This window comes from Penaeus monodon, chromosome 6 (genome assembly GCF_015228065.2).
Source record: "Penaeus monodon isolate SGIC_2016 chromosome 6, NSTDA_Pmon_1, whole genome shotgun sequence".
Lineage (NCBI taxonomy): Eukaryota > Metazoa > Arthropoda > Malacostraca > Decapoda > Penaeidae > Penaeus > Penaeus monodon.
In genome coordinates this window covers 50,943,422-50,952,877 of record NC_051391.1, presented here as the reverse complement: position 1 = coordinate 50,952,877, position 9,456 = coordinate 50,943,422, and the positions used below count along the sequence as shown (strand labels likewise).

Genomic DNA, 9,456 nt, shown 5'->3' with positions numbered 1-9,456 from the left:
GCTGGTGGAGTTGACGTACCCTGAGGTCTTACACGTGGAGCAACACTGATTACTGCACTGCCTTCCCCTGGACTCACTCGTACCCCCATTATTCTGTAAATAAGTGTATAATGTGTCAAATGGGATTCAAGTCTTGCAACTTATACTTAAGAAACTTGTAAAAAAATTCAATTCATTTAATTGCATTAGAAGACAATATGCAAAAATAATAAAATACAGTACAATGAACCAAATTCACATACACAGAAAAATAATATAGAGATACATATATCTTCTCATTTATATTTTCTTCCACATAAAATTTTCTTACCTTTGGTCTTTCAGCACAGGACAGCTATCTGGTCCAGTCTCCCATACAGTTTTCTTATCCCTTGAGTCATAGAGACGAAGGGAAGCAGCTTTGGTGGCTAAAAGTAAAAAGCGTTCCCCGCGAGGCAACCACTCCAGGGCAGTGACTGCACTCTTTACAACAACCCCAGACTGGGTCCTACAGGAAGTCGACAGATCATTTTGTCAAAAATTGTCTTCCTTTCTCATATTCATAAAATCAATAGTTCAAATGATATAATTCAAAGAAATCAAAAAGATTACTTAGAAAAAAAAACATAAAAAAAAACTTTGTCACTAAAGACACGACATACACGTACTTTGGGGACGGAGATGGAGACCAAAGTTTGACCACGCCATCAGTGTCAGCAGAGGCCACAAGGGTTCCTGAGGGATTGAAAACCGCATGCGTCACAACTGCTCTGTGTTCTGAATACTCCTCCTGCAAAGATCATTGCATTAGCGTTCAGCTGGTTTCTTGAAAGCTTTATCTCAATCGTAAACAATTACACTTTTCAGAAATGTATAACTTTTACTCTACTATTACTACTACACTACTATTACCAGCAATGCTATTACTACTATTACTACTACTACTACTACTACTTTGCTACTATTACTATTCCTACTATTACTACTACTGTTATTACTACTTTTACTACTACTACTACTACTACTACTATTACTTCTACTACCACTACACTACAATTACTACTACTGCAACTACTACAACTACTACTATTACTGATACTACTATTATTACAACTACTACTACTACTACTAATGTAATATTAATAATAATAATAATGATAATAATAATAATAATAATAATAATAATAATAATAATAATAATAATAACAATAATAATAATAACAACAATAATAATAACAAATAATAATAACAATAATAATAATAATAATAATAATAATAATAATAATAATAATAATCACAATAAAAATAACAATAACATAACAGCAATAACAACAGCTAACATTAAGGAACTTGCCACCTTCTCACTGCTCACCTGTCCGAGTAAAAGGAAAGAAGCCTTGTCACCGGTCACTTCCACTTTAGCCAAAGACATGGGTTCCTCTTGAGGCCTAATCTTCGTTGGGGACCTCGACTGCCTAGTGGTGGAGGCAGAGGTCTGGACTAATCGCTTAACAGGTATGTGTTCTCCACTATTTCTGCTGTAGGAAGCTTGGTTTCAATGTTGGTACAAAGAATGCGTCTCTTCAGACAGCACTATGACCCTCATGTTATATGTGTTCAATGTATTATTATATAATTGGGTTTGATGTTATGACATTCACCACTAAAGTTACAAAATTCAGAACAAGGAAGTAAAGTAAATACAGTAATGAAGCATTACAAGTCAACATATCTGTTACACTGCTTTTTTTTTTCTTTCTTTCTTTTATTCTATTTCTTTTCTGCTATTTATTCTTTTCTTTTTTTCCTAAATTGGATCTCTTCATCAGCTCACCTTGAAGACATGCTGGCAACACTAGAAGAACGCGTCCTCTTCTTTTCCTCTGCTGGAGCTTGGGATGAAGTTCTTCTTGCAACAGAGTGTGCGAATACACTGGTTCCTCCCTTTCAGTAAAGGACAAGAGTGAATTTATCTATTTGCTACATCTTTACTCACTTTATTCACCTGGTGATATTAGCACACACGAGAACTTCAAAACTCATTCAATTAACACCAAGAAAGCTTGGGAAAACTCTGTTGTCACCATTCAAAATCACAATGCAGTCAATAGACTATACCATAAAAATTATATACAAAGTCTTGTGTTTTGTTCTTTTCATTGCTGACTATGCAGAAAGAATGATCAATATAAGGGCTCTTGAAGTATATGAAATTGGCCTTTGAAGTAAAGAGTTACTGACTGCATCAGGCCTCTTGACCCTACTGAACCTTTTCCTATTGCTTTAATGGCACACGATACTTTCACAGCCCCTATTAACTGAAAAGTGGGAAAAGTAATACCAGCTCAAATACATGAGCAGGAATAGTAGTAAAATACAACAGAAAGAGTATCCATCATAGTGATGGTAACAATAGCTCTAACAGTTCTAAAAATTACCATTCACTGCAGTAGCTATAAGAGTTGTTGTGGCAGCAATAGTGTCAAAGGAAAGAAGGGAGTTAAAAAAAACATTCTGAGGCTAATCCCAATTTACAGCATCTTTCCTCTAGTGATCTATAAACCTTGAAACCACTACAAGTCTATGCTGCAAATAGGATATGAATTACAGTCTATTGCAGTAACTATTAAACCCAAAATTTCTATAATCATTAACCCAAAGCCTCTGGAAAAATGTTGTATTCACTTTTTTATAGTATTGTTTTGTGAACTGTATTTGCACATAGATGGCTCTGCAAGTGTTAGCCACAATTAGTAGACCTTGTGACCTTACTTGATTTCAGCTTTCCATGAGTTTGCAGGAAAAACACATTTTTACTAATCCTATCAATACCACTGAGGTTATTCCTATTACATTATAGCATTACTGACTTTACTAACACCAATATTAGATACCAGAAAATATTTTGAATATCAAGGAAAAGGGTAAACAGGTGAGACAGGTAGTACCCATAATTGGCTCACTGGTAACCAAGTACTTGCAGAGCCATCTATGTGTAAAAACAATTAATAAATTAAACTCACAGTTGGCATTTACGTACATGCCATCCCCAGCGGCTTTGGGTTAACAGTACATCAATTTCTTGGAATTCTAAAAAAAAATAAAAAAATAAAATAATAATAATAATAAAAAAATAATGTATCAATTAACTAGCGTCCAAATCAAATATATCAACCAACCAGTATTCAAACTAAGACCTCTAGACTCAAGTATAAACTCCTGAAATTGCCAAAGCACACCACTTGTCCGAGAGCTAACCCGCTTCCTTCTAATACCAGCGTGTCGACTCACATGGTTATTTGAAGATGGAGCTTGAGCTGCAATAGGGCTGGGTTGGGGAGAGGCAGAGGCAGCTCCTCCGGTCGCTCGCCGGCCAAGAATTGGGGACGTTGGGAGGCCTCCGCCGAGTCCAAAGAGGATGGTTTTCAGGGATTTCAACTGACTCTCTGAAGAAGGGGCTTCTCTGCAATCAAAAAATCAATAATAATAATAATAATAATAATAATAATAATAATGATAATAATAATTATAATAATAATAATAATAATAATAATAATAATAATAATAATAATAATATAATATTATATAATATATAATTAATAATAATAATAATAATAATATTAATAATAATAATAATAATTTTAATAATAATAATATAATAATCAATAATAATTAATAATATAATAATAATAATATAATAATTTTAATAATATTAATAATATTAATAATAATAATATTAATAATAATATATTAATATTAATAAAAATCATATTAATATTAATATTAATAATAATAATAATAATAATAATAATAATAATAATAATAATAATGATAATGATAATGATAATGATAATGATAATGATAATGATAATAATAATAATAATAATACCAACAACAATAACAATAACAATAATTATAATAATAACAACAATGATTGTAATAAAAAAATTGTAATAATAACAAATTGTAAAAATGATTACAATAATTATAACAAAAAAATTGTAACAATAATAACAATAATAAAAAGGGTAACAATAATATTAATAACAAAAAGAGGAGAAATCATGAAATATTAAACCAAACGAGCACCAAAGACTAGAACTAACCAATATGAACTCCTCTGTTTTATGAATTATCAAATACATCAGATATTTACCAGCACTGTGTACATAAATATCTTAAAACAGTCATTCATTCAAGCAAAAGCTCATCCATAAAAGCTGCTTACGTCACAAATAACATCACGTAATACTTACTGAGCAATGTTGTAAAAGTCGTCCATAAGATGAGAAGGAGGAGGAGGATCAGGTACAACGAGGTGTTCGAGACTGGGCTGGTCGGAGGTGGTGAGAGCACTCAGTCGCGCACGCAACAGTTCGTTGTCCTCCTGCAGTCTGGCAATCTTAGATGCCTCATCACGGTAGCTTGCTAAAGTAGGCAGTTCAATGCTCTGCAGAAATGAAGGCTATTGTGGTTCCTTTTAATTAACCTTTTCTCTTGCCATTTGCATTAGTCGTAATAATCTTAATAATAATAATAGTAATAATAGGCATCAGGAATTAAATACTCAACAATAAAGACATGCTAAAATCAGCAATCAAAGTCAAAGAGGCTGATCCTAAATAATTCTCTAATTAATATTAGCATATCACTTGAATAACTAGTAGACTTTCTACGCACCTGGAAAACCACAGCAAAGAAGTTGTGAAGGGATACCAGCAAAGTATCTTGCCACTGTCTAGTGAAGTACATGGCGAAAGATGAATTTTCCTCCACGCCCTTCAGGTATGGTAAAACTATGGAGAGATTATGTGTATCAAGCAACAGTTTTACTTTCAGGGAGGTGTCTTGTCAGCAAATATAGCAAATGTCATATACATCTCTTCTGTTTAATTCCTTGAGGCGGGGGAAGCATGTATAATGTCTACTATGATTGTAGCTTATTACTTTAGTTTACACATTGATGGCTCCAGTCTTTATCCACCAAAAAGTCAATTACTGAAGAAGCCATATAGTAATATGGATCAATAGTGTCATGATTAATACATAAACAATAAATCAATTTTGAAAACCTCTGTAATCTAAAACAATCAATTTTGGTATAACATTAAGAACCTATGAAAAAATGAAAGAGTGCTTGTTCCACTATGCCATCAAAGAATAACTTATATCTTATATCTTTAATGCTACATATTCCACCAGGTAAATACCTTTTCCCTACTTTTCATGCCATACACAGTATGACAGTACTAAGAATCTTTCCCTGATAATATTCAATATTTAAAATCATATTCTTGTTCTTCACTACAAACTGACTTGTTATCAACACACTCATATTCTTTGTTGCAACAAATGCATCAGGCTTTTAAAAATATCTTATTCTATGATACACATACATATATATATATATACATATATATATATATATATATATATATATATATATATATATATATATATATATATATATATATATATATATATAATATATATATTATATATATATAGACACACACACACACACACACACACACACACACAACACACACACACACACACACACACACACACACACACACACACACACACACATATATATTACATATACATATACATATACATATACATATATATACAGTGTGTCCTTTTCTTACATAACTTTCAGCAGTATCAATCTCAATAGCATGATTGGCTAGAATTGTTTTGGCCTCATAGGACATTTCATTTGTTTGGTTTTGTTAGTCACTGATGCCATAGTTTGGCAACAGTTGTGCTAATCATATCACAATCTAATAAATAGTTCCAAAGTGTGTGGCTTCAAGGTCTTCACAATTTTACCTACGAACTAGACCAAAACGCAGAGAATCAGACCTCCACAAGACATTACATTAAAGCAGAATTCAGGAACCAAAACCTAACACTTACTGAACCATTCGCGCCATTCTGCCTGACTCTGTAGTTCCTGAGCCATTTTCTCAAAAAACTCGACCAGCTTGTCCGACTTGTTTGTCTGGATCGTGTTGACAACATATAGGCGAAGTATACTGGTCTCTAGCTTTCTCACACCTGGAATAATAATGGACAGTGAATCAGTGATACAGTCTTATCCCTCAAGAACTTCCAAATGCCATGATGTAAAGCTATATGGAAATGCTGTTAAGAGTAAAATGTATACTATATCAAAATGTTGTATACTTAACCCAATCGGCACGTTTGGCAAGAATACATGCCATGCCCACTGTAACACAGGTTTATTTATTGTATTCACACATAGATGGCTCTACAAGTGCTTAGTCATCAAGGGGTCACTTATTAGTCCTACCTTTCTCACCTGTTTACCCTTTTCCTTGACTTTTGGAAAGGATCTTTTGCATTATTTCATTGTCTTAAATGTTAACAAGATTTTAATAATACTTTAATAATCATAACATCAATACAATAATAACAGTATTGATATCAATTGTATTAAAAGGAAAAACGCATTTTCCCGCCAATTCAAGGAATGGGGAAATCAGGATCAGTCAGTAGGGCCTACTGATAGACTCCTTGGAGGCTGAGCACATGTGGAGCCATCTGTATGTAACAAAATTCACAAAAACCTACAAGGGACAGAACATAAATCCGGGGTGATTGGGTTAATGGTAAATACAAGATGCTATGTAAATGGCTGTATCTTATTGTTTCCAGACAATACTATGGGAATCCTTGCGAAAAAATATAAGAAATCCTGTCAAAAATTCATGTACTTACAGGGTGCTTATATAATGAGTTTCCCATAAAATAAAGATTCTGCTGAATTTTTCATAGATGAAATAGATTAAAGAATATCTACTTTCTACTATATTTTTTTACTCTCTATCTTCTTTATCTAAATTATCTTCACTCTCTTGCTAGTTTCTTCCTTCTATCATATCGCACAATATACTTACATGGCAGCAGAGTGTGTGGGAGATGAGCAAATATTCTTTTATCCAGATGGGCCCAAAGCTCTCTTAATCCTACTAGATCGTAGGTCTGAATGTGACTCACGACTTGGTCGACTAATCTATCAACCTGTAAAAATAAACTTATCGGTAAAAACATCAATGATCGCTCTATTTCTTCAAAATCTATTTTATTTGTTTGTGTGTGTGTCTTTAAATATTCTAATATCTTTGTTATGTGGTATCCATTACCCAACTGCAGTAAGAAAAGTTGAATATCCCAGTCATACTATGGCCCCATTTCTATCAGTCATTGTAATGATGGTTATAATAATGGTTATTGACTATTTATGAAGATATCTTTTCATTAGCTTTCAATATTTGTATAATAAGTAAAACAAATTTTCCTCATCATTGTGCATTTAGTTCATACTCACATATTTAAATATTTCCATTTCTGTAAAGCTCTGCTTCTCAAAATTAAAACTCTAAGCCTTAGCTAATAGGGCGTATATATTAAGCATAATTCAACCATTTCTTAATTAATTTCATCAGAGAGCAAATATTAAATGCCAAAAAAATGCATATACTTGAATCTTCATTCATTACCATAACTGTCATAACAAACTGTTTTAATCAAACAAAATGCTTTAACCCATAATTGACGGGTAGCATTCATAGTGGCCTGGGCCTCGCTGCCGGGGGCTTATATCGTCGCCCGAGCATGCGCGACCACTCATGCCAAATACCAGCATCCCATTCCGTTTCTTCGTAATACTACGAAGATATGTTGTATTTTCAATTTTCATTATTTTTTACAGTCTCTACTTGCCAAACTTCCTGATAAATCCTGATAAGCCGCCGGGGTCACAGCATGATACTTAATTGTAGTTTTCATGTTGTGATGCTCTTGGAGTGAGTACGTGGTAGGGTCCCCAGTTCCTTTCCACGGAGAGTGCCGGTGGTACCTTTTAGGTAATCATTCTCTCTATTTATCCGGGCTTGGGACCAGCACTTGACTTGGGCTGGCTTGGCCACCCAGTGGCTAGGTAGGCAATCAAGGTGAAGTTCCTTGCCCAAGGAAACAACGCGGCGGTCGGTGACTCGAACCCTCGAATTCAGATTGCCGTCGTGACAGTCTTGAGTCCGACGCTCTAACCATTCGGCCACCGCGGCCTATAGACTCCATAGTTGATCATTATTCGGTCTATAGTCCGAATAAAATAAGCAGTGTGTGGCATCATGGAGTTGAAATTGTCGGTTTGTTGCATTTTTTTTGTTTGTTGCATGGTAAAAATGAGAAAGTGTAGAACCGACTTAATCACACTTTCACTGGCAAAAAAATAATCTTTTGCCGTGATTGTAACAAATAAAAACTCATGGCATGTCCATGCATACTCTATGGCATGTGCGTACGTGCCCCCGGCAAATGGTCCCGCCATGCCATGGCATGTACGTACATGCCACCCGTCGGCAATGGGTTAATCAATGCCAGTTGCATATTTATCCAACAGAACACCATTGAAAATTAATAGGTTAATGTTGCCGAGACCAACACATAGAGATAGAGGAAAAGGAACATTGCCATTGCCTTATAAAGTCTCAGAAACAGAAAAATAAACAACACCGGTACAGCTGCAGCAAGCTCGTATTTACCGTGAAATGGCAAAAATAACTGCCGAGACTAAGTCCACAACCCCCTCACACAGCCAGAGTTCTTGATGTCGCATTTTCTGTTATTTGACAAGAAGTGCTTGTAAAGGGAGAATATAGGGGGGGGGGAGTACAAGGGGGTACGGGGGAGTTACCTCCCTTGTCTAGGGAATAAAAGGCATGAAAAGCTTAGGTCTGGACCCTTGGGTTCACAGATACCCTGGTTTTGGGACTGTCTCTGTAGGCCTCGCTCTCAGTAACAAATAACCCCCCTAAAATTCGTGAATAACAAAGAACATACGGAGCTCAAACACCCAAGGTCTGCCTGGTCACGAGAGCGTAAAAGTTATGAATGACAGCGCAGGCAAGACGCCGCCTCCTCCCCTCTCTCGTCCATCCCTCGCAAACATCATCTTCCCCTTCTTATTTCTCCGTCCTTTTTCCCCCCCTCTTCTCTACCACTTACCCTGAAGCCCTTATCCTTGTCGATCTTCAGTTCGTTATCCAGCGACCGGAGAGTCTGGCTAAAGCCCCTGAAAAGCAGATATTCCTTGACCAGCTCGTCAAGGTACTGGACGTGAGACATGTTTACTCGCTCAGCTGATCGGGTGGCTGGGGGGGGAGGGGATGGGGGATAAGGTGAGAGGGGGAGGGTGGTAAGGGGCGGATGGGGAGGGGGGTAAGGGGAGTAGGGAAGGGGGGGTAAGGGGTGTAGGGGAGGTGGGTAAGGGGCGGTGGGGAGGGGATAAGGGACAAGGGGAGGGAAGGATAAGGGTGAGAATAGGGAAAGGGGGAAAGGGAGGGTGGAGGAGGATGTGGAGTAGGGGAGGGAGGGATAAGGGAGAGAACAGAGGGAGTGAGAGGGGGAGTAGGAGAATGGTGGGAGGGAGGAGATGGAGGA

The 9,456-nt window shown here is 36.0% G+C and overlaps 1 protein-coding gene across 4 annotated transcripts in view; it reads right to left on the bottom strand.

Annotated features, from left to right (window-relative positions):
• The window catches only part of LOC119574617 (WD repeat-containing protein 91-like), an 11,380-nt gene extending 2,221 nt beyond the window's left edge, over nucleotides 1-9,159 (bottom strand). The window contains exons 1-11 of one of the 4 annotated variants that reach the window (XM_037921972.1): nucleotides 9,022-9,159; nucleotides 6,909-7,032; nucleotides 5,905-6,045; nucleotides 4,660-4,775; nucleotides 4,236-4,429; nucleotides 3,271-3,442; nucleotides 1,814-1,923; nucleotides 1,352-1,517; nucleotides 648-769; nucleotides 311-487; nucleotides 1-93 (exon numbers count right to left, since the gene is read on the bottom strand). The exon at nucleotides 1-93 is cut by the window's left edge and continues 46 nt beyond it. In XM_037921972.1, the coding sequence (XP_037777900.1) occupies nucleotides 1-93; nucleotides 311-487; nucleotides 648-769; nucleotides 1,352-1,517; nucleotides 1,814-1,923; nucleotides 3,271-3,442; nucleotides 4,236-4,429; nucleotides 4,660-4,775; nucleotides 5,905-6,045; nucleotides 6,909-7,032; nucleotides 9,022-9,141 (1,535 nt within the window). In that variant the 5' untranslated portion in view covers nucleotides 9,142-9,159. Of the gene's footprint in view, nucleotides 94-310; nucleotides 488-647; nucleotides 770-1,351; nucleotides 1,518-1,813; nucleotides 1,924-3,270; nucleotides 3,443-4,235; nucleotides 4,445-4,659; nucleotides 4,776-5,904; nucleotides 6,046-6,908; nucleotides 7,033-9,021 lie in introns of all 4 variants that reach the window. The other 3 variants (XM_037921970.1, XM_037921971.1, XM_037921973.1) reach the window with 3 other exon arrangements.
• Between the last annotated feature and the right edge of the window lie 297 nt (nucleotides 9,160-9,456).